This window comes from Hyperolius riggenbachi, chromosome 4 (assembly GCF_040937935.1).
Source record: "Hyperolius riggenbachi isolate aHypRig1 chromosome 4, aHypRig1.pri, whole genome shotgun sequence".
NCBI lineage: Eukaryota > Metazoa > Chordata > Amphibia > Anura > Hyperoliidae > Hyperolius > Hyperolius riggenbachi.
Window position 1 is genome coordinate 244,578,385 of NC_090649.1, and position 25,675 is coordinate 244,604,059.

The 25,675-nt window shown below is 43.9% G+C and overlaps 1 protein-coding gene across 1 annotated transcript in view; it reads left to right on the forward strand.

Moving 5' to 3' along the window:
• TTK (TTK protein kinase) overlaps positions 1 to 25,675 on the forward strand; it is a 77,134-nt gene that overhangs the window by 14,394 nt on the left and 37,065 nt on the right. Inside the window, exons 3-9 of the mRNA XM_068281536.1 lie at positions 967 to 1,189; positions 9,617 to 9,723; positions 11,092 to 11,235; positions 15,496 to 15,610; positions 15,691 to 15,760; positions 15,858 to 15,952; positions 25,405 to 25,498. Of these exons, the coding sequence (XP_068137637.1) occupies positions 967 to 1,189; positions 9,617 to 9,723; positions 11,092 to 11,235; positions 15,496 to 15,610; positions 15,691 to 15,760; positions 15,858 to 15,952; positions 25,405 to 25,498 (848 nt within the window). The remainder of the gene's footprint in view (positions 1 to 966; positions 1,190 to 9,616; positions 9,724 to 11,091; positions 11,236 to 15,495; positions 15,611 to 15,690; positions 15,761 to 15,857; positions 15,953 to 25,404; positions 25,499 to 25,675) is intronic.

Sequence of the window (25,675 nt, forward strand, 5' to 3'; positions counted from 1 at the left end):
GTAAGCAGAGTTGCATCAGCCCTGAATTCCCCTGTTGCACCCCACCCGGCTACTTTTTCATGCCACCCGGCTGGAAAAAATTTCTGGGGAGAACACTGTAGTGCCCCAGTTTAGCTAATATAGTGCTCAGTATAGCTAGTATAGTGCCCAGTATAGCTAGTATAGTGCCCCAGTTTAGCTAGTATAGTGCTCAGTATAGCTAGTATAGTGCTCAGTATAGCTAGTATAGTGCTCAGTATAGCTAGTATAGTGCCCAGTGTAGTGCCCTGCCCCGCACGCTCCCTCCCTCCCTCCCTCCCTTCGTGGCCGCTGCTGCTGCTATTACCTGCTTTAGGCAGCGGCCGCTTCCTAATCCGGGTTCCCCTCTTCATCCTGCGGACTCCGTAAGTGTATCACAGCAGCGCGCCCGGCGCTGCTGCTGTGACGATGCAGGGGCCAGGAAAGAGCGGTTCCCCTGGTAACGGCGATGCGCTGTTGCCAGGGGAACCGCTCTTTCCTGCCCCCTGCATCGTCACAGCAGCAGCGCCGGGCGCGCTGCTGTGATACAGTTACGGAGTCCGCAGGATGAAGAGGGGAACCCGGATTAGGAAGCGGCCGCTGAAGCAGGTAATTTAGCAGCAGCGGAGAGAGGGGGTGAGCGGGCGAGCGGGGGGCGCAGACCACGACTCGCATACAAGCCGACCCCCCCCCCCCCCCAACTTTTGGCCCCCTTTTTGGGGGTCAAAAATTCGGCTTGTATGCGAGTATATACGGTAGTAGCGATAAAGTTATTGGCGAATGAATGAGAGGTGACTGTTGCTCGGATGCATGAGATTTTCCACGCTGTAGGCTGAAGTGGTTAAAGTTTGGATATGCAGTTCTTCATGAAAATGAAGACCGCATGCATTTAAAAAAAACTTTTCATCATTGTTTTTTGAAATCAATAGTGTTGTACTTAATGCACTTTTTTTTTTTTTTTTTTTTTAGAACACTCAGGTGTTTTTAACCATCTGCTGACACCAAAGTCACCAGAAGAGTGGCTGGACTCGCTGTTAAAGCTGGAGAAAACAGGCCTGCCACAGAGGGACCATGTTCTACTTAATAAACTGCTTGATAGTTACAGTCAAGCTGTTGTAACACTTCCTGCAGAAAAGCACAGCCATAATGAAAGTTACGCCAAAATCCTGGTACATTTTGCAGAGCTAAAAGCGTAAGTAAAAGATTTCATTCAGCTTATATCACGTTTACCATGCTTTAATTGCAGATGGCTATTTCCAGCTGTAATAGTCTACTACAGCGTTTTTTAAACCTTTTTACCCTGGAGGATGATTTCAGATAATTTTTGGAACTCTGATCCTCCTGGTCATTTGTTCGGTGGTGAACAAGTTGGAAAGCTGGAACTTCAAACGGGTAGACAATATGTAAGGAGGCTATTCGCTTCCAGCCTAAACACCTTTTTTTTGTAACTCATAACTTTCATGATTTTCTTAAGAATATAGAGTATGGGTTCTATTATGTGGTTTGTCATACTTCCCCAATGCTGTTAGATCTTAAAGAGACTCTGTAACATGAAAAAGATCCCCTGGGGGGTACTCACCTCGGGTGGGGGAAGCCTCCGGATCCTAATGAGGCTTCCCACGCCGTCCTCTGTCCCACGGGGTCTCGCTGCAGCCCTCTGAACAGCTGGCGACAGGCCCGACTGTAATTTCAATATTTACCTTTGCTGGCTCCAGCGGGGGCGCTGTGGCTGCTTTCCTCTCCGAACTACACGGAAATACCCGATCTCAGTCGGGTCCGCTCTACTGCACAGGCGCCGGAAACTTGCGCCTGCGCAGTAGAGCAGACCCGACGGCGATCGGGTATTTCTGTGTAGTTCGGAGCCGACAGCCGTCAGAGCGCCTGCGCAGGAGCCAGGAAGGTAAATATTACGTCACGGCTGCACGGAGGGCTGCAGCGAGACCCCCATGGGACAGAGGACGGCGTGGGAAGCCTCATTAGGATCCGGAGGCTTCCCCCACCCGAGGTGAGTACCCCCCAGGGGATTTTTTTGAGGTTACAGATCCTCTTTAAGCCTTCATGCAACAAATATGTTATTCTGCAGAATATGAGTGGGTATCACAAACCCTATTGCTCTGACTGCGGATTAACTGATATGCCCTCAAAAATTGAAAATCGTGAATGGGATGTGGTATGAACTTGGGATGAGAAAGTTAATTTGGAGACTGAACAGTCCCTTCAGTAAGTGGCACTTGATAGGACATCTGAACTGAAAGGCTGTCATTTATTTCCTTTTAAATAAAACCAGTTTCCTGGCATGCTACTGATCTCTGACTGCATTAGAGTTTGAATCGCACATTCATGCATGATTTTTCAGGGTCTATGGCTAAAAGCATTAGGCTACGTTTCCACGAGCCGCCACTCGTCCTAGGAGACCCTCGGCGGCACTTCCTCTTCTGCAAATGCACAGCCAAATCCCAGAAGCCGTGCCATGCACGGCTATGGAATTCGCTGCCACTCGCACGAAAACTGATAGCAATGTTGGCCGAATCGCTATGGCTAGTTTTTTCGGCTGGCAACAGCATTCTTCCCTATGGCGGAGTTTCCCCACGCGATTTGCCTGCGGGGAAACTGCGGATTCGGCCCAATTTCTGCGTTAGTGGAAACAGGCCCTTAGAGGCAGAGGCTCAGCAGGACAGCCCGCCTGTTTTAAAGGAAATGCATATGTCCATATACCTCTCAGTTGAGGTGTGCTTTAACCCTCCTGGCGGGTTTGTCAAAATCCGCCAGGGGGCAGCAAAGCCATTTTTTTTTTTTTTAATTTCATGTAGCGAGACAAGGTCTTGCTACATGATAGCCGCTGAGCCGCTCAGCGGCATCCCCCCAGCCCCTCCGATCGCCGGGATCTCCTGGAGGGCTTCCCCCGTCATGGCGACGGGCGGGGTGACGTCAAAGGGGACTCCGATCCACCCCACAGTGCTGCCTGCCACTGATTGGCCAGGCAGCACACGGGGTCGGGGGGGGGCGCGGCTGCAGCGCGACGGTTAGCGTCGAATCGGCGGGTAGCGGCGGCGATCGGAATGCACACGCAGCTAGCAAAGTGCTAGCTGCGTGTAGCAAAAAAAAAAATTATGCAAATCGCCCCGCCGGGCCTGAGCGGTGCCTTCCGGCGGCATAGCCCGAGCTCAGCTCGGGCTTACCGCCAGGAAAGTTAATATGCATTGAAAAGTGTGTGCTGGGACATATCTACTAAGCGATAGTAGGTTCTCTGAACCAATCACTTTCTCTCCATTCATTTAAAGTGTACCTAAACTCTTGCACAGCACACAATAAAAAGTCTTCATTCCACATATCAGTTGCTTAGAAACTCACTGCTTTGCTTATAAATTTACTGCTACTGTATTATTTATTTGTTTTAGCCAGATCACTGTTATCAGTAGTTGTGAATACTCTTGATCTCTGCCAGCTCTCACCTCATACATAGACACTGAGGCTTAAAGGGATACTGTAGGGGGGTTGGGGGAAAATGAGCTGAACTTACCCGGGGCTTCTAATGGTCCCCCGCAGACATCCTGTGCCCGCGCAGCCACTCACCGATGCTCCAGCCCCGCCTCCGGTTCACTTCTGCAATTTCTGACTTTACAGTCAGAAAACCACTGCGACTGCGTTGCCGTGTCCTCGATCCCGCTGATGTCATCAAGAGCGCACAGTGCAGGCCCAGTATGGTCTGTGTCTGCGCAGTACACTCCTGGTGACATCAGCGGGAGCGAGGACATGGCAACGCAGGTGCAGTGGTTTTCTGACCTTAAAGTCAGAAATTCCAGAAGTGAACCGGAGGCGGGGCCAGAGCATTGGGGAGTGGCTGCGCCAACACAGGATGTCTGCGGGGGACCATTAGAAGCCCCGGGTAAGTTCAGCTCATTTTCCCCCGACCCCCCCCCCCCCCCCCCCTACAGTATCCCTTTAACCTTTTCAGTGCCCCCTTAAAATGGGAATCCTAGTTAAAGAGAACCCAAGGTGAGGATATGGGGGCAGATGGCACATAGAGCTATGTTCTCTGCCTAATGACATGGTTCTGTGTCCCCCAATCAGCCGTACTCTGCCCCCCCCCCCATTCCCCACTGCCATGCTATAGCCCCCCGAGTTTAGCAACTAGATTTGTCGCTAACTCGGAGGTAAACAGAGGGGAGAGGAATTCCCTGTTTAACCACTTGAGGACCACAGTCTTTTCGCCCCTTAAGGACCAGAGCCTTTTTCTCCATTCAGACCACTGCAGCTTTCACGGTTTATTGCTCGGTCATACAACCTACCACCTAAAGGAATTTTACCTCCTTTTCTTGTCACTAATACAGCTTTCTTTTGCTGCTATTTGATTGCTGCTGCGAGTTTTAGTTTTTATTATATTCATCAAAAAAGACATGAATTTTGGCAAAAAAATGACTTCTTTAACTTGCTGTGCTGACATTTTGCAAATAAAGTAAAATTTCCTATACATTTGAGCGCGAAAGTTATTCTGCTACATGTCTTTGATTAAAAAAAAAACCATTCAGTGTATATTTATTGGATTGGGTAAAAGTTATAGCGTTTACAAACTATGGTGCCAAAAGTGAATTTTCCCATTTTCAAGCATCTCTGACTTTTCTGCGCACCTGTCAGGTTTCATGAGGGGCTAAAATTCCAGGATAGTACAAATACCCCCCAAATGACCCCATTTTGGAAAGAAGACATCCCAAAGTATTCAGTGAGAGGCATGGTGAGTTCATAGAAGATTTTATTTTTTGTCACAAGTTAGCGGAAAATGACACTTTCTGACAAAAAAAAGAAAAAAAAGTTTCCATTTCTTCTAACTTGCGACAAAAAAAAAATGAAATCTGCCACGGACTCACTATGCTCCTCTCTGAATACCTTGAAGTGTCTACTTTCCAAAATGGGGTCATTTGTGGGGTGTGTTCACTGTCCTGGCATTTTGGGGGGTGCCTAATTGTAAGCACCCCTGTAAAGCCTAAAGATGCTCATTGGACTTTTGGCCCCTTAGCGCAGTTAGGCTGCAAAAAAGTGCCACACATGTGGTATTGCCGTACTCAGGAGAAGTAGTATAATGTGTTTTGGGGTGTATTTTTACACATACCCATGCTGGGTGGGAGAAATATCTCCGTAAATGACAATTGTTTTATTTTTTTTTACACACAATTGTCTATTTATAGAGATATTTCTCCCACTCAGCATGGGTATGTGGAAAAATACACCCCAAAACACATTATACTACTTCTCCTGAGTACGGCGATACCACGTGTGGCACTTTTTTGCACCCTAACTGCGCTAAGGGGCCCAAAGTTCAATGAGTACCTTTAGGATTTCACAGGTCATTTTGAGAAATTTCGTTTCAAGACTACTCCTCACGGTTTAGGGCCCCTAAAATGCCAGGACAGTATAGGAACCCCACAAATGACCCCATTTTAGAAAGAAGACACCCCCAAGGTATTCCGTTAGGAGGATGGTGAGTTCATAGATTATTTTTTTTTGTCACAAGTTAGCGGAAATTGATTTTAATTGTTTTTTTTCACAAAGTGTCATTTTCCGCTAACTTGTGACAAAAAATAAAATCTTCTATGCACTCACCATACTCCTAACGGAATACCTTGGGGTGTCTTCTTTCTAAAATGGGGTCATTTGTGGGGTTCCTATGCTGCCCTGGCATTTTAGGGGCCCTAAACCGTGAGGAGTAGTCTTGAAACCAAATGTCGCAAAATGACCTGTGAAATCCTAAAGGTACTCATTGGACTTTGGGCCTCTTAGCGCACTTAGGGTGCAAAAAAGTGCCACACATGTGGTACCGCCGTATTCAGGAGAAGTAGTATAATGTGTTTTGGGGTGTATTTTTACACATACCCATGCTGGGTGGGAGAAATATCTCTGTAAATGACAATTGTTTGATTTTTTTTTTTTTTACACACAATTGTCCTTTTACAGAGATATTTCTCCCACCCAGCATGGGTATGTGTAAATATACACCCCAAAACACAATATACTACTTCTTCTGAGTACGGCGATACCACATGTGTGACACTTTTTTGCAACCTAGGTGCGCTAAGGGGCCTAACGTCCTATTCACAGGTCATTTTGAGGCATTTGGATTCTAGACTACTGCTCACGGTTTAGGGCCCCTAAAATGCCAGGGCAGTATAGGAACCCCCACAAGTGACCCCATTTTAGAAAGAAGACACCCCAAGGTATTCTGTTAGGAGTATGGTGAGTTCATAGAAGATTTTTTTTTTGTCACAAGTTAGCGGAAAATGACACTTTGGGAAAAAAAAAACAATACATATCAATTTCCGCTAACTTTTGACAAAAAATAAAATCTTCTATGAACTCGTCATACACCTAACAGAATACCTTGGGGTGTCTTCTTTCTAAAATGGGGTCACTTGTGGGGTTCCTATACTGCCCTGGCATTTTAGGGGCCCTAAACCGTGAGGAGTAGTCTTGAACCCAAATGTCTCAAAATGACCTGTGAAATCCTAAATGTACTCATTGGACTTTGGGCCCCTTAGCACAGTTAGGCTGCAAAAAAGTGTCACACATGTGGTATCGCCGTACTCAGAAGAAGTAGTATAATGTGTTTTGTGGTGTATTTTTACATATAACCATGCTGGGTGGGAGAAATATCTCTGTAAATGACACATTTTTGATTTTTTTTACACAAAATTGTCCTTTTACAGAGATATTTCTCCCACCCAGCATGGGTATGTGTAAATATACACCCCAAAACACAATATACTACTTCTTCTGAGTACGGCGATACCACATGTGTGACACTTTTTTGCAGCCTAGGTGCGCTAAGGGGCCCAACGTCCTATTCACAGGTCATTTTGAGGCATTTGTTTTCTAGACTACTCCTCACGGTTTAGGGCCCCTAAAATGCCAGGGCAGTATAGGAACCCCACAAGTGACCCCATTTTAGAAAGAAGACACCCCAAGGTATTCCGTTAGGGGTATGGTGAGTTCATAGAATTTATTTTTTGTCACAAGTTAGTGAAAAATGACACTTTGTGAAAAAAAAACAATAAAAATCCAATTTCCGCTAACTTTTGACAAAAAATAAAATCTTCTATGAACTCATCATACACCTAACAATACCTTGGGGTGTCTTCTTTCTAAAATGGGGTCACTTGTGGGGTTCCTATACTGCCCTGGCATTTTATGGGCCCAAAACTGTGAGTAGTCTGGAAACCAAATTTCTCAAAATGACTGATCAGGGGTATAAGCATCTGCAAATTTTGATGACAGGTGGTCTATGAGGGGGCAAATTTTGTGGAACCGGCCATAAGCAGGGTGGCCTCTTAGATGACAGGATGTTTTGGGCCTGATCTGATGGATAGGAGTGCTAGGGGGGTGACAGGAGGTGATTGATTGGTGTCTCAGGGGGCGGTTAGAGGGGAAAATAGATGCAATCAATGCACTGGGGAGGTGATCGGAAGGGGGTCTGAGGGGGACCTGAGGGTTTGGCCGAGTGATCAGGAGCCCACACGGGGCAAATTAGGGCCTGATCTGATGGGTAGATGTGCTAGGGGGTGACAGGAGGTGATTGATGGGTGTCTCAAGGTGTGATTAGAGGGGGGAAATAGATGCAAGCAATGCACTAGCGAGGTGATCAGGGCTGGGGTCTGAGGACGTTCTGAGGTGTGGGCGGGTGATTGGGTGCCCGCAAGGGGCAGATTAGGGTCTAATCTGCTGGGTAACCGTGACAGGTGGTGATAGGGGGTGATTGATGGGTAATTAGTGGGTGTTTAGAGGAGAGAAGAGATGTAAACACTGCACTTGGGAGGTGATCTGATGTCAGATCTGCGGGCGATCTATTGGTGTGGGTGGGTGATCAGATTGCCCGCAAGGGGCAAGTTAGGGGCTGATTGATGGGTGACAGTGACAGGGGGTGATTGATGGGTGACAGTGACAGGGGGTGATTGATGGGTGGCAGTGACAGGGGGTGATTGATGGGTGGCAGTGACAGGGGGTGATTGATGGGTGGCAGTGACAGGGGGTGATTGATAGGTGATTGACAGGTGATCAGTGGGTTATTACAGGGAATAACAGATGTAAATATTGCACTGGCGAATTGATAAAGGGGGGTCTGAGGGCAATCTGAGCGTGTGGGCGGGTGATTGGGTGCCCGCAAGGGGTAGATTAGGGTCTAATCTGATGGGTAACAGTGACAGGTGGTGATAGGGGGTGATTGATAGGTGATTGATGGGTAATTAGTGGGTGTTTAGGGTAGAGAACAGATGTAAACACTGCACTTGGGAGGTGATCTGATGTCGGATCTGCGGGCGATCTATTGGTGTGGGTGGGTGATCAGATTGCCCGCAAGGGGCAGGTTAGGGGCTGATTGATGGGTAGCAGTGACAGGGGGTGATTGACGGGTGATTGACAGGTGATCAGGGGGGATAGATGCATACAGTACATGGGGGGGGGGGGTCTGGGGAGAATCTGAGGGGTGGGGGTGATCAGGAGGGGGCAGTGAGCAGGGGGGGGGGATAAAAAAAAATAGCGTTGACAGATAGTGACAGGGAGTGATTGATGGGTGATTAGGGGGGTGACTGGGTGCAAACAGTGGTCTGCGGGGTGGGCAGGGGGGGGTCTGAGGGGTGCTGTGGGCGATCAGGGGGCAGGAGGGGGGGAAATCAGTGTGCTTGGGTGCAGGCTAGGGTGGCTGCAGCCTGCCCTGGTGGTCCCTCGGACACTGGGACCACCAGGGCAGGAGGCAGCCAGTATAATAGGCTTTGTATACATTACAAAGCCTATTATACAATGTAAATGCGGCGATCCGGGTGCTAGTAACCCACCGGCGCTTCCGAACGGCCGGCGGGTTACTACGAGCGGTGGGCGGAGCCAGTCCCCGGCGGCTGATCGCGTCACGAATGACGCGATCGCCGCATAGCCACTCCCGCAGCCGCCCCCGCCGATGGGCGTATTGCGGTCATTTGGGCCCAGTCTTTGCCGCCGCCCATCGGCTGGGGGCGGTCGGCAAGTGGTTAAAATGCCCACCAGGGGCGTTCTTACAGTGTTTCGGTTTTTGCGGCTACCTGATCCGCTCAGCCCTGCAGATCAGGTAGCCTATTTTTTTTTTTTTTTTGAGCCCACCTTGGGCTCTCTTTAAAGCTTCAGATTTTTTTTAGGCTTTCCGTACATTGTAATGAAGACTCCCCCCCTAAAGGTTATGCCAAGGCTAATTCTTTTAGCGCATTTACTGTATTTATTTATTTTATTTTATTTTTTAAAAATATATTTTTTTAAAGACAAGGCATCAAGATACAGCTACCGTAATTCATGAAGAATAGTAAACTGTATCACTGTTTAACAATATGCACATAGCACATACTGTATTTTGTTTTGGGTAATTATGTTACAGTATGTTTACAGCCTTGACCACACTGAGGTCACCTCTATTCCCCCCCCCCCCCAACATGTCCAACTAAAAGAGCTGGAGAATCTATTCTAGGAGGCTTTTCTAGACTGAGAATATGTTAAACTAGCCATTCTCAAAAGGATGTGTTTAACATTATCTATTTGTTTTATTATTTTAATCATATTTGTTTGTAGTTGCGTGCAGTAACTGGTAAATCTACATTTGTTTAATTTTCAGTATTCTGGACCCAGATGAGGCACGTGTCCAGTTCCAGATTGCAAGACTAAACTGCAAAAAAATTGCGTTTGTTCATGCTGCTTTTGCCCAGTTTGAGAACTCAGAAGGTAATTTATCAAAGTACTTGAATTGTTTGCCTCTTAGATGGCTTGCTTCCTAAATGGTTATAATTTTGAAGTATTCTGTAAAATAAAAACCTGCTATGTAGTGTCTTAGATAGTAAGCTATAGCTTTGACAACACAACTTTGGAAAAGTCCTACACTATCAACATGTCAAGTGTTTATGAATGTCTTGGACCAGACAATCAGGGACTGTTCATCAGGGTGGCCTGAGGGTCCAACATCCTTTTGGTGGGCCCTTCTTTTACTGTCCAGTGCAGTGGATCTTGATTTGTACTTGCCGTATAATACCAGAATTGGCAGTTCCTCCACTGGTACGCTATGTGTTTCACTGATGAGTCCTGGGTCCGCCTCATTGAAGCAGTCATTTCTGCAAAAGGATTCCTGACCAAGTATTGAGTGCATAACTGAACATAATTATTTAAAGGTTGACTTTTTTGTTTTGTTTTAAAAACACTTTTCTTTTATTGGTCGACTGGTATTGGTTAAACGGAAATAAATATGGCAGCCTCCGTATACCTCTTACTTCAGTTCCCCTTTAATAGTAAGTGTGATTTTAAAAGCGATTCATGGTTCTTAAATAATGCACAATCGGAGTGCTCTCTTTCCCCAACCCCCCCCCCTTCTTGTTTTGCAGTTATTGGCACCACCCAGTATTCTGAGAGCTGCACCGAGCGTGCACTTGTATACAAATACATTTAAAGGGTCATTTACTGGTGTGCAGAGCGCAAGTTGTACAAAGAAAATTATTCCAAGAGTTACAGTAGGTGGAAGAGGCAACCAGGAAGAATAAAATGCATTAAAATACTAAAATCAAGATGAGGAGTTTGCTTACTTCAAGCACGACACAGATCTAGCATGAACTTAAGGATATTTACACTAGGATAGACAAATACAAATAGACAACGCGTTTCGTGAGCATACATCACTAACTTCATCAGGCCAAGTGTTCGTGCCAAAATAGCGTAGCATTGAGCGAATCCAACAGTTGAGTAGCTCACAGCAATGAATTTGATTTCAGTTGTTCCATGAAATAAGGATTCTGATTCAAGAAAAATGTATTTAAAAAGTGAATTATATGGATTGAAATCTCATGTAATCCATTTTGGGTATCTTCTTTTGTGTGGAAAGCCAAAACCTTTTTGCTTTAGTTTTGGAGATGGGCTTATTTTTTTGCTTTTGTTTTGTTTTTCTTTCTTTTTGCGTTCTCGGTGTCCTTAGAAAGATTTACCATGCTTCCAGATCTCACTGAGATTTGTAAATTTCAGTGGGTTCATGGAAAGAAAACCTAGAACTAATATACTGCTTAGTTCAACTAAAATGTATTAATTTAAAGTTTCTGAATTCTTCTCCAGGAAATTTTAAAAAGAGCAAGCAAATTCTCTTGAGAGCAAAAGACTGTGGGGCTGACCCTGCTGAGATGATTACATTGGCTATGAAGAACCTGGAATTAAGGAAATCGCAGCTGATATCGGAGGAAGATGAGGACAACTTATCTGGTTAGTAAACAGTAGTTTTGTAGATCAATGAATCCTTTTTGAATCTGAAGGGGTGCATACACTGGTCGATTTCAGCCATCGATCAATAGATCGATCGATTCTGTAGAATCGATCAATCAGAAATAGATTCTATCAAATTCCCCATTCGATCGATTTGAGGCCGATTTTGATTGATTTCAGTCGATTTGATCTGACAGGATGGTAAATCTAGGTCGATCTGCTGCTGGCAGAAGATCAATGGCCCATAGCGTTGCATTGGATCTAATGGTCCAATAATGCATTTAGATCGATTTTAAATAGATTTAATTCTGAAATCTATAGTAAAATCTGTTCCTAGTGTGTGGCACACATCAGATATATTCCTGTCAGACTGGACTTGACAGGCATCTGCCAGAAATCTGATAGTCGAATCTGCTGCAAATCTATAAGTGTATGGCCACCTTAAGGTAAAATGATACAATTTACTAAATAACAGTAATGCTGGGAATACACAATGCGTTTTTGCAGCAGATAGATGGGTTCAATAGATAATTTCCGACATGTCCGATCTCACGTTCAGTCGTTTTGCCACAACGATTTCTGATAGAAGTGAATGGAAATAGATAAGAAAAACGAGTGGAAGATAATAGAATCGAGTGGAAAGTCAAGCGACAAAAACGATCGAGCGGAGAATCGAGCGGTAGAAACCCATCGTGTATTCGCAGCATAAAACATAAGTGTGCACACTGCTAGTGAGGGTCACTAGGCATTATGCAATATACACAACGCACATTACTTACACATTTATCCATTATATTTATCCTATTAACCACCTTAGCGGTATGGACGAGCTCAGCTCGTCCATTACCGCCAGAGGGTGCCGCTCAGGCCCTGCTGGGCCGATTTTGATGAAATAAAGAGCAGCACACGCAGCCGGCACTTTGCCAGCCGCGTGTGCTGCCCGATCGCCGCCGCTCTGCGGCGATCCGCCGCGAGCAGCGGCGAAAGAGGGTCCCCCCAGCCGCCTGAGCCCTGCGCAGCCGGAACAAATAGTTCCGGCCAGCGCTAAGGGCTGGATCGGAGGCGGCTGACGTCCATGACGTCACTCCGCTCATCGCCATGGCGACAGGAGAAGCCAAACACGGAAGGCTGCTCATTGCGGCCTTCCGTGTTACTTTTGGCCGCCGGAGGCGATCAGAAGAACGCCTCCGGAGCGCCATCTAGTGGGCTTTCATGCAGCCAACTTTCAGTTGGCTGCATGAAATAGTTTTTTTTTTATTTAAAAAAAACCCTCATGCAGCCGCCCAGGCGATCTTAATAGAACGCCAGGGTGGTTAAAAAAAACTACAATTCTTTGCCCTAGGATACTCCAGTTAATTCAGAAGAAAGCAAAAATAAAACCAAAGGGTCTTTTTACACCACATCCAATGCATCAGAACACAGTGCTAGCTAGTCTAAAAGGGATGCAATTTTTGTGCATTGCCATGTATTTGTGTACACTACTGATCCTCTACCTTTACTGCTTTTAGCCATAGATCCTGATAAAGCATGCAGATCAGGTGTTTCTGGCTGAAGTGTTAATAGATTAGTCTCATGGGGTAAATGCTGTTTTTGATGAGAAACTCAATTCATGCAGTTCAGCTCTGTATATTAAAAGGATTAAAGATTAACATTACTTAATTTTGGTTAGTTTGTTTTTAACAGTAATTGCCATAGGCGTGTTAACTTTTTATGCATGTAAGTGAACTAGTGCAGGACAGTTTACACCACAATACACAATACAGGGTTTTATATGAACAAATCCTCTGTTTATTCTTCAATTGAGTTCGTCTTCAGAGTTGCGGACTACACGTATAAATATCAATACAGAATTCCAAATCACATCAGAGATTTTGCTGACATGTTTCACGGCCAAAAAGCTACTTCCTCAGAGACACACTGTGTTTAACATCAACTATGGACCATATGAACAGAGGATTTGTTCATATAAAACCCCACCAGAGGGGACCAGCGATGGGACCCCCGAAGATTCCGCCGACCAGGGCTTGCCAATGATGCATGTAGGCGCACTAGCCGCCGACCGATAGGCTCCATCAAAAAAGTTAGATACTTATCTCAGTTGTGTTCCTAGTCACAGTTTATAGTCCAGAGGCTTCACAGATCCTCCTGCAGGCCACCATTCCATGGCAGGGGTCCTTCTAAAGCTATCCAACAAAAGTTTGTTGAATAGGTTTCTTGTGGTTGAATGTATCTGGACTTGCTATGCACATGCTTGTCCATGGCCAGGAGTGTGGCAAGAAGAGAAACCCTGTGCTGGAACTGTGGGCTACAGGAGGATCCAGGAGGCTTCTGGAACATCCAGACGCTTTGCCCACTACTGAAGTAAGGATAAGTGCTGGTTTCCACTAGGAGTCGCAGCCATTTCCGGTTCGCCATGCACGGCTATAGTTATTCAGCCGTATGCTGCAGAAATCTGCTGTATCGTGTCCAGATATGCACAGTAGTGCAATCTGGACAGCAAAGCCATTGAAAAGATAGGCAGCGTTTCCCCACTCCTTCCGCACCTCTCCCTTCCTTATTACAGGTGTGCTTTTGAATTTTGGTACCTTCTGCCATGCACAGCTAGTCATTTAATTTTTGTCTGGATGCAAATTGAAATGGAGGGATCATTTTTAACAATACTAAATTAGAAAACGTTTAGTTCAACAAGGTTTATGGTAATTTTATGAGTTAGATTTCCGTTAAAAAGTGTTAAGGTGGCCACTAATGATCCAATCTTTTTCATCCATTCTTACCATTTCTATGTAATATAAGGTAACTGCCTCAAGTATCCATTCAGTATATTCACTCAATTTACCCTTATTCTACATAGATTTGGTAAGATTAGATGAAAAAGATTGGATCATTAGTGGTCACCATTAGGCATGTTTGCTTCAAAAGTGCAAACAAAAAATACTTCTTAGAACCATAAGGCAGTCAAATGAAATATCTGGATCAATGTTCTGTTTGATCTTGGAAATGTACATGACTCTTTTAGTTATACTGTACTAGAAAACATCCACTCCTTTTATTTATTTATTTTAGGAATAATCTATTGTATCCTCTAGAACCAGTTGCCTTGGAATTGTCACAACCCTGACTGTGAAAAACCCTTTAAACAGCTGTAGCTTAAAATTCCTTTCCTTCTACCTCAAGGAGGTGCCCTTGAGTCATATACAGTGACCTAAACGTCATCAACTTTTCACTGAATTTTCCATTTGTCTATGTATTCTGTACAAGGTGAATATATTACCAGTTAATCTAATCTTATCAACAATAAATTTCAATTATTTAGCCTCTCTAAGTGAGGTTTTGTTTGCTCCTTACTGAAGTTTACCTTAAAGGAGTCATCAGGGAGATTTACATAAAATAAGCGCTACTTGCCGGGGGCTTCCTCCAGCCCCAAGCTCCCAGGATGTCCCTCGCCGCAGCTCTGCCCGCAGCCGTTCGCCGAAGGTCCGTCCCGGTCCCCGGCGAAGACGTCAGAGCGACCTCCAGCTCACGCAGGCACAGTACAGAGCGACCGGGAGGTCGCTCTGATGTCATTGCCGGGGACCAGGACAGAGCTGCGGCGAGGGACATCCTGGGAGCTTGGCGCTGGAGGAAGCCCCCGGTAATTAGCGCTTATTTTATGTAAATCCCCCTGATGACTTCTTTAATGAGGAGCTGTCAGCCATACGATCTCTCAGAAAAAAACACACATACATAAGTAGATAAATACTTGCTTTACTGACATAACATGTATTGTACTGTCCACGTTTTGATTTTAGTGATTATTCTACAGTAAAAAGAGAAAATTCTTATTAGCATTTCCCATTTTAAGTGTGGCTATTTTGAAGCCAATCCTGATGTCATTTCCTGCCCTACTCTCCTCTGCCTGATTTGCCCGACCTTCACTATAGAAAGTGCATTGTCTCCGTATGAGAAATATTGGCCAATCAGAGAGGAACAGAGGTGTGGGAGTGGAAAACAGGAGGGAAAGAGGCTTCAGCCAATCAGGCTGCGTTAGTTAACTCATCCAGCTTACTTGCCTTTGTTGGTAAGTAAGCAGAATGTCTATAGGTAAAATGTTGAAAACCTAAGGCAAAACCCCCCTCTTACTTACCAGGAGTCCCTGTATGACTCCTCCCTCTAACCTTACATGTATACATGATGAATCTCACTGAATCACTTAGTCATTTAAATGTCTTGGCGTTTTATGTCTTTTTTTTATTTTATTTTTATTTATTTTTTTTATTTTAGCATGTCATAGCCAACATAAAGGAGACAGTGCTATGGGCAGTGTGCTTGGGAAACCACAGAGAGTGAGAAGTGACAGCTCAGGAGAGCTTTCTATCAACATGAGATTTTTATTTGGGTAATAACCACTATTCTTATGTTTTATTTCAGCTTTAAAAATGGTTTTTAATAGTCCTAATATGAGTCTTGTTTAAACAGAGATAAAGTAAGTTCCCCTGAAGATCGTGATGAGTTGCCACGGAAACCTTTAACAAGTGTGTCTAATAAGGTACATTAGTATTTTGGTTGCATTCTCGCCAAGAGATCTTTTTCAGTAAATATATGTAAATGCTTCTTGTGGTTTGATTGTGCTTGTATTCCACCAGGCATGCCAGCCTAGGAGGGTTCCTATACCACCTGTAACGTCTCCAGATTCTGGAACTAGCCATTATGAGGCTTTCTCCATCTCAAGTGTTAAAAGGTATGTTAATTATTAGTTAATACTTTAGTAATCTTACCTTGTGAGACAGTCATTAATGGGTTTTAAATGCATTTTTGGCTTGTAAAAATTACCTTTGTGAGTATATATACAGTATATACACTCACTTGTCAATTGTTTAGGTATACCTGTTCAATTTGTTGTTGACAAAAACAGTTATTCAGCCAATCACATGGCAGCAACTCAATGCATTTAGGCATCTACACGTGGGAAAGACAAGTTGCTGAAGTTCAAACAGAGCACCAGAAAAGGGTTTAAGGTGAACCTTAAGCCGAAAAAAAAGTTTTACTCACCTGGGGCTTACCTCAGCCCCCTGCAGCTGATCGGTGCCCTCTCCGTGTCCCACCGATCCTCCTGTCCCCGCCGGCGGCTACTTCCGGTTTCGCTGTCACCGTCCGTCAGGCTGGGAATGCGAGTGATTCTTCGCGTTCCCAGCCACAATATCTCCCCCTATGCTGCTATTGCGGCAAGGAAGGCCGCAATAGCAGTATAGGGGGTGCTATTGTAGCTGGGAACGCGAAGAATCACTCGCGTTCCCAGCCTGACGGCCGGTGACGGCGAAACCGGAAGTAGCCGCCGGCGGAGACAGGAGGATCGGAGAGGGCACCGATCAGCTGCAGGGGGCCGAGGTAAGCCCCAGGTGAGAAAAACTTTTTTTTTTTCCGGCTTAAGGTTCACTTTAACCCATTCGCGTTCCGTCGTTTTCACTTGAGCAATGTTCACCTCCCATTCATTAGCCTATAACTTTATCACTACTTATCACAATGCACTGATCTATATCTTGTTTTTTCCGCCACCAATTAGGCTTTTTCAAATAACCCTCCAGGACAGGTGCTACATATGAGATTTGGGCTCTGCCCTCAACAGGAAACACAAAGAACTAGCTCTCTATAAGTTCCACCCCTCAGTATCCACCTGCCAGTTCTTTGTGGCTGCATTTAGTCAGGTTGGAAGGTGAATGAGTTAGCATTCAAGGTCTGAAGCGGCCTTAAAAACCCAGAAAATAAGTTGAATTTTCTCTTAAGAAAGCATGGTCTGCTACTGCTCCCATTCGGAATCACGTCAGCACCCAGAATCTTCACAAAAGTAAAGGCAGAAATTGTGGGAACCCTACATTTAAAAAGGTTTTATGATAATGCCGTACTTAGAGGACCTTTTAGTAGTGACAGACAGTAATGTGAAGTTGAAACATCAGAGATCTCGTCATCCAGCAGTTGGTACGAGCAGGTTGGTTAGGAAACCGACAAAAATCAAATTTGATTCCGACACAGGTTATTCAGTTCTTGGGGTTCAGAATTAATTTCCATAGCTTAGAAATTATTTCTTCCACAAGACAAGTTAGTCAAGATTCATGCCTTAGTGGAAAATTTCCAGCAAAAATCAATGGTAACAGTCAAACAAGTGATGAGTCTAATAGGATTTTGGACATCCACAACACCGGCAGTGTATTGGGCATTGAAACCAGGGATGAGCAGAAACTACGCCAGTGCGAATTTACGCATCATAGTTCGCATCTACGCATGGTAGTTCATAGGTCAAGCTTCAAAACAACGCTTACAAATTTACGCGTAGTGAAGTACTGCTACACGTAGCTTACGTCCACTATGCGTAGTTAATGTGTGTATTGCGTAGTGAACTACGAATGCGTTTCTTGCGTCTAATTTTCGGCGTGCGATGGTATGCTTACAAATTTACGCAGGGGAAAGGGGAATGTATGCATTAAAGAGGTCCCGGTATAAGCATTTATAGAGACATTAATGCGTAAAATTTCTGCATATAAGCACAAGCATCCGCACACACTACGATTCACACTACGCGTAATTGCGTATTTTTAATGCGTAGTCTACATGATGCATACAAAGCGAATATTTGATATTCGCAGCCGTAGTTTGGCGAAGTGTAATTGAGTAAAACCACGTGTAGTTCCAGCTTAGCGAAGTTGACTGACTACGACCATCCTTGATTGAAACGTGAGAATATTACAACAACGGCTCCTGCGCAGTTGGAAAGTAAGTCATGCAGCTTTAGACCGCATGGTGTCTATTCCAACACTGGTGAAACAATCACTCAGTTGGTGTATAATAGCAGACAGTGTCACTCGGGGACGACTATGATAGTTTCAGATGACAAAAGTGTTAAGACGCAAGTATTCTTGGGAGAACCCACATAGATGGGCTATATCTACAAGGAACTTGGTCAAAGCAGATTAAGACCCAATCTTCAAATTTCAGAGAGCATCTGGGAGTGAAGAGAGCCCTAGACCATGCAAAATACAGGTTAAAAGACCAGCATGTTCAAGATCAGGTCAGACAATATAACAGTAGTAAAGTATGTAAACAAACAAGGGTGTACCAGGTCATCACAACTTCTTGATTTGACACTGCAGCTGCGAGATTGGGCGGAGGACAATCTTCAATCAATCTCAGCGGTTCACCTAAAGGGTTCATTAAGCAACATGGGGGATCTGTTGAGCAGGAAGAGACTATCAAACTAATGCTGTCCTGAAGTGTTCAAGTTGTTAGCGAAAAAGTAGGGACAACCACAGATCGATTTATTCGCCAATCTGCAGAATACTCAGTGCCACCAGTTCTTCTCTCTAGACCCAAGAGGCGCTTCGGGAGTAGATGCCTTGGCACAAATGTGGGATTATCAAATATCTTATGCATTTTCTCTAATACCGCTGTTACCAATAGTATTACAGACACTGAAATCGAGAACAATGTATCTAATATTAATTGAACTAGATTGGCTGAAAATAATCTGGTATCCAATGATTAAGTTGATGCTGGTGGACAGACCAATGCCATTAACAGACAGACTATACCTTCTCAAAAAGAAAAGACAAATGGACTCAGATTCCGAATCTTCGATTGACAGCTTGGTTTCTGAAAGAAAGATCTTAAAAGATAGAGGGTTATCTGACAGTGACAGAGAATATAATTAAAAGTAGAAAGAACTAGAGCAATATATCAAAACTATTGGAACACTTTTTGTCAATGGAAGAGAAAGACAGGACTCCGATCCAATAAGCTCGCTACAGTGTTAGAATTTTTGCAAGAATACGTTGACAAAAATCTAGCGTTGAGTACCCTAAAGATCCAAGTGGCAGCCTTATCACTATACGTTTTGGACCCCACGCTGTGAGATACTCCAGTTTCTTATTGCCTGATGAAGCGGGATGTTGCCCGTGAAACGCGTTGCATTTTTTATGGGAGTATGTGAATAAATTGTTATATCTTCAATCAACAACATCGTGTCTGTCTTTGGGTGCTGCCGGGCCACCACCGCCACCTGAGCAATTTTAAAACTTTTAGAATATTTTACTCTTTTGGCGCCTCTGTATTTTCATACTTATCACTATACTTGGATGAGAGGGTAGCATTAGAACCTCTAGTTGTTAGTTTTTTTGTTTGTCAGTTACAAATCGAAAGGAGTTCAAAGTCCTAGAGAGGTAACCGCTCACTCAACAGGGTCAGTGGCAACTTCCTGGGCTTATAGAGCTGGAGCAACAGCGGCGGATATCTGCAAGACAGCAACTTGGAAATCCGTGAACACCTTCATTAGGCATTACCGACTGGATTTATCAGCAGAAGAACAGGCATTTGGAAGAAAAGTTCTTCAGGCTGTTGTCCCTCCCTGAGTTTGGTATTTATTGCATATCATCTCATATGTAGCACCTGTCCTGGAGGGTTATTTGAAAAAAAACAAAATTAGCTTACCTGGTAATGCTGTTTTTAAAGGGACTCCGAGCTCACGAAAAAAAGAAAAGTTGTACTCACCAAGGGCTTTCTCCAGCCCAGTGCTGGTCGGGAGGTCCCACGCCGGCGTCCTGGCTCCTCTCCTTCTCCCCGCTCCGGTATAGCTGACAGGCCGCAGCCCGGGCGACACTCGGTGGAGTGTCGGGCTGCAGCTTCCGCGTATGACGCGGATTACGTCACACGCCGGCCGCCTCGCGTCATCACGGCGGCCGGCGTGAAAGTACTGCGCATGCGCGCTTTAATCGCGCATGCGCAGTACTTTCACGCCGGCCGCCGTGATGACGCGAGGCGGCCGGCGTGTGACGTAATCCGCGTCATACGCGGAAGCTGCAGCCCGACACTCCACCGAGTGTCGCCCGGGCTGCGGCCTGTCAGCTATACCGGAGCGGGGAGAAGGAGAGGAGCCAGGACGCCGGCGTGGGACCTCCCGACCAGCACTGGGCTGGAGAAAGCCCCTGGTGAGTACAACTTTTCTTTTTTTCGTGAGCTCGGAGTCCCTTTAATAACCCTCCAGGACAGGTGACCCACCCATTTTGATCTATATATTTATGTATAATATTGACTGAAGCATATATTTCTGTGTGTTTATACAGATGTTTATGTATATGCAAGTTTTTTGTTAAATTGTTTGAAAGAAGAATCAGTATCAGGACAGTTAATTGGAACATACTGGCAGGTGGATACTGAGGGGTGGAACTTATAGAGAGCTAGTTCTTTGTGTTTCCTGTTGAGGGCGGAGCCCTAATCTCATATGTAGCACCTGTCCTGGAGGGTTATTAAAAACAGCATTACCAGGTAAGCTAATTTTGTTTTTCTTTGGGGGGTACATTTTGCTAAGAGCCACTTTACTGTAAATGCATTTTAACAGGAAGAATAAGAAAAAAATGGGAAAAATTCATTATTTCTCAGTTTTCAGCAATTATAGTTTTAAAATACATGCCTCCATAATCAAAACTCACGTATTGTATTTGCCCATATGTCCCGGTTATTACACCGTTAAAATTATGTCCGTATCACAATGTATGGCGACAATATTTTATTTGGAAATAAAGGTGCATTTTTTCCGTTTTTAATCTATCACTATTTACAAGTTTAAAATAAAAAAAATATAGAAATTTCTTCTTTACATTGATATTTAACCACTTAGCAACCCTTGCCACGCTTATCTACGCCCCTTGAAAATTCACCTGGGGCACAGGGGCGTAGATAGGCATCTCCTGTTTGTTTTCCTGCTGTGAGCGTTCGCGTGCGCGATCGCGTGCACGCGGATGCGCGGTCGCGTGCACGCGGATGTGCGGTCGCGTTCGGCACCCGCTGGTCAGCCAATCAAAGTGCTTACAAGTTTGAATGAGCACTGCCAAAGCCAATGACAGTGCTCATTCATTCAGAATGTGTGTAAACATTGAATCAATCACTATGCTGTTACAGTTACTGAGATCACTCGTAAGAGAATCTCAGATAACTAATACAGCATTAGTGAGTGATCAGCATCAGTGAGGTTTTTTTTTTAAATAAATTATACCCCCATTAAGCCCATTAACCCTTGCCTCCCTGAAATGTTAAAATTAGTGTGGTTTTTAGGGGAAAACCCTGTGGTAGAGAAGTGGTTAAAAAGTTTAGACCCTGTAAATATTTACATGTTTTTTTTTTTTTTTTTTTTATTGTAATGTTTTTTTATATTAACCACTTCCCTACCACATGTTTTTACCACTTCAAGACCAGAGCAATTTTCACATAATGCACCTCCCATTCATTCGCCAATAACTTTATGACTACTGAACACACTGAAACGATCTATATATTATTTTTTGCGGGACAAACTAGGCTTTCTTTGGGCAATACTTTTTGCTAAGAATTATTTTATTACATATGCATTTTACAGGGAAGAAGAGAAAAATTGCAAAAATGTATCATTTCTTAGTTTTCAGCCATTGTAGTTTAAAGAGACTCCGTAACAAAAATTGTATCCTGTTTTTTATCATCCTACAAGTTCCAAAAGCTATTCTAATGTGTTCTTGCTTACTGCAGCACGTTCTACTATCACCATCTCTGTAATAAATCAGCTTATCTCTCTCTTGTCAGACTTGTCAGCCTGTGTCTGGAAGGCTGCCAAAGTCTTCAGTGTTGTGGTTCTGTGATGCATCTCCCCCCTCCAGGCCCCTCTCTGCACACTGCCTGTGTATTATTTAGATTAGGGCAGCTTCTCTCTTCTCTCTTATCTTTTACAAGCTGGATAAATCCTCCTCTGAGCTGGCTGGGCTTTCACATACTGAGCAATTACATACAGGCAGAGCTGTCTGCACTCTGCAGGAAGAAACAGCCTGACACTTCAGTGGAAGATAGCTGCAGGGGGAAAGAAACACACAAATGATCTCTTGAGATTCAAAAGGAAGGGTGTATACAGCCTGCTTGTGTATGAATGTATTTTCTATGTGTGGACATACTGTACATCAACCTACTTCCTGTTTTGGTGGCCATTTTGTTTGTTTATAAACAAACTTTAAAACTGTTTTTAACCACTTTTAATGCGTCGAGGAGCGGCGAAATTGTGACAGAGGGTAATAGATGTCCCCTAACGCACTGGTATGTTTACTTTTGTGCGATTTTAACAATACAGATTCTCTTTAAAAAAAAAAAGTGCTATTGTAGGTAAAACAGTCACATTTTTTTGCCCATTTGTCCCGTTTATTAAAACACTTAAATTGCGTCCCTAGTACAATGTATGGCGATATTTTATTTGGAAACAAAGGTGTATTTTTTTCAGTTTAGTGTTTTTTTTTTTATACTATAAACATAATTATAGGCTTTTATTTACAAAAGCAACATTAATATATCGCCGTAACATACATATTTAAAAAGTCCCTCAGGTAACTATTTATGTAGGTTTTTTTTTTATGTTGTAATTTTTTTTATTTTTTTATTTACAAGTTTTATTTTGGTAACTATGGGTTAGGGGTGGAAGGGGTTTAACAATAGTAAATATTTAAATAAATGTCTAAATGTAAGAGTGTATTATGGTATATTGGGGTGTATATGGATGTATTTTACTTTTTGGCCACAAGATGGCACTACACTTAGCTCACTGTCTGCTGTTTACAGCAGATAGGAACGAAACTGTAACAGTTTCCTTGGGGTTATGAATGAGAGATGCTCTCTCTCCCATTCATATCGGCACGGGGATCAGGGCTGAGAATGGATTATTCTCATGCCTTGAACACAGAAGAACGGGGATGCGGCGGAAACGGCGCTGGAATCGCGATTGGCGGTGGTGAGTAAACAGTGCGTATATATACGCCCCTGATCTGCTAGAGGTAAACACAGGGTTGTATATATACGTAGCAGAAATCTGGAAGTGGTTAAACATTTTATTTGGGTATTTTTGGGAGGGTGGGATGTAAACAGTAGTTTTATAATGTAAATGTGTGTTGAGTTTTATTTTTTTTACTTTTAGTTGTAGTTTTACTTTTTGGCCACAAGATGGCCATGAGTTTCTTTACATGACGTCACTCTAAGCGTAACATACGCTTAGAGAGGCATGGGGGACCCAACAGCCAGAAAAAGCGAAGCTTCCAAGAGAAGCTGTCGCTTTTTCTGCGGGGGAGAGGAATCGGCGATCGGGCACCATGGCCCGATTCACTGATTTCTGGGCTAACGATCCGCGGCCGGGAGCGCGCGCATACAGAAGCGCGATCGGCCACGGGACCGCGCGTGCACGCGGCCGAGCACATGGTTCCTGGACGACCAAAGTAGGTTAAATGATTTTGAATGTGGCATGGTGGCTGGTTCCTGAGGGGCTACTCTGAGTATTTCAGAAACTGGTGATCTGCTTGTATTTTGGTGCAGAGCCATCTTTAGTTTACATTTACAGAGAATGGTCCGAAAAAAAAGAAAATACCTAGTAAAATGCAGTTGTGTGGACATAAATGCCATACATTCAGTGGAGAATGAGTAGACTAGTTTCAGAGGATTGAAGAGCAACAATAGCGCAAATAACCAAGGTATGCAGAATACCACTTCTGAACACACAACATGTCAAACCTGGAAGCAGGTGTGCTACACCAACAGAAGACAGGAAATGAAGGAGGGTCCGCTTCAATGTCTTATAAGGTTTACTAAAGGATACCCGAAGTGACATATGACATGATGAGATAGACATGTGTATGTACAGTGCCTAGCACACAAATAACTATGCTGTGTTCCTTTTTTCCTTTCTCTGCCTGAAAGAGTTAAATATCAGGTATGTAAGTGGCTGACTCAGTCCTGACTACAGTGTGACCCTTACTGATAAGAAATTCCCTTTTTATCTCTTTCTTGCTTTTTAGAAGCCACTTTCTGCTAGAAAAGTGTTTTATAGTTGGAATTTCTTATCAGTGAGGGTCACGCTGTATTCACTTCCTGTCGTCACTTCCTGTCTGAGTCAGGACTGAGTCAGCCACTTACATATCTGATATTTAACTCTTTCAGTGAGAGAAAGAAAAAAAGGAACACAACCTAGTTATTTGTGTGCTAGGCACTGTACATACACATGTCTATCATCATTTCACATGTCACTTTGGGTATCCTTTAAGGACTTATCCCAAAACAGCAATAGGAACACTCTGCAACAACAGAGTGTTTCTATTGCTGTTTTGGGATAAGTCCTTAATAAACCTTATGAGGCATTGAAGTGGACCCTCCTTCATTTCTTGACTTACGGGTTGGTTACCTAGGTCCGGCTCTGTCTCCTGTGGAGTGCAGCGATATACCTGTCTTCTTTGAACCAACAGAAGACCACACCAGGTGCTGCTCCTGTCAGCTAAAAACAGGATTTTCACAGGCTTACCAAATATTGGATAAAACAAGATTGAGAAAACGTTGCCTGGTTTGATGAGTCTCACTTTTAACTTCAACATTCAGATTGTAGGGGATTTTGGCCTAAACATGAAAGCATGGGTCCATGTTGCCTTTTGTCAACAGGTCAGGTTAGTGGTAGTGGTAGTGGTATAATGGTGAGGGGGGTATTTTCCTGACACACTTTAGGCCCCTTGGCACCAATTGAGCATTGTTTAAACATTATAGCCTTCCTAAGCATTGTTGCTGACCATGTGCATCTCTTTATGATTGTGGACCAGTCTTCTGATAGCTACTTCCAGCAAGATAATGCACCATGTCACAGCTCGCATCAACTAAAACTGGTTTCTTCATCGTGACAATGGATGCACTGTATTTCAATGGACTTCACGGTCACCAGATTTCAATCAAATAGTGCACCTTTGGGATGCAGTGGAGCAGGAGATTTGCATCATGGATGTGCAGCTAATAAATCTGTATAACTGCATAATGCTATCTTGTCAGTATGGACACAAATCTGAGGGAATGTTTCCAACATCTTGTTGAATCTATGCTACGAGGAATTAGGCACAGTTCACACCTGCCCGGACTGGTATGCAGAAATAAAGCATTTCTGTAAAAACACACAACTGCATTTGCACATGTACAAACAAACAAACCCATGTGTTTTCAAGTGTAAAACCTGTTTGCATTTAGTTCTGAATCCAGCCTGGTATTAGCAAGGTATAACTAATAATAAAGTGGCAAGTGAGTGTAGTTAGTTTGACATTCAAGCTATTATTATTTGTATACAGTAAATGGTCATAGAGCATGAGATTAAAATGTATTTTTTCCCTTCCTTCTTAGGCAACCATTAAGTGCGTTGCGTGTGCCTGTTGCAGCTTCTTTATCTAAACCTAGATCTAAAGAAGATGATGGCCTGCATTCTTCAGGAAACAAGGTTAGAATCTGCTTCCACTGATAGTCCTCAAGGCAGCTCTCTCCCAAAACATGTACTCACGTGCCATGTTATAAGGTCTCATTTATGTAACATATTGTGGCAGTTCGTTCATGGCCCTCTTCATATGAATATAAACTTATCTTGTCTGGCTACTTAAACAGTGGGGATATCTTTTTT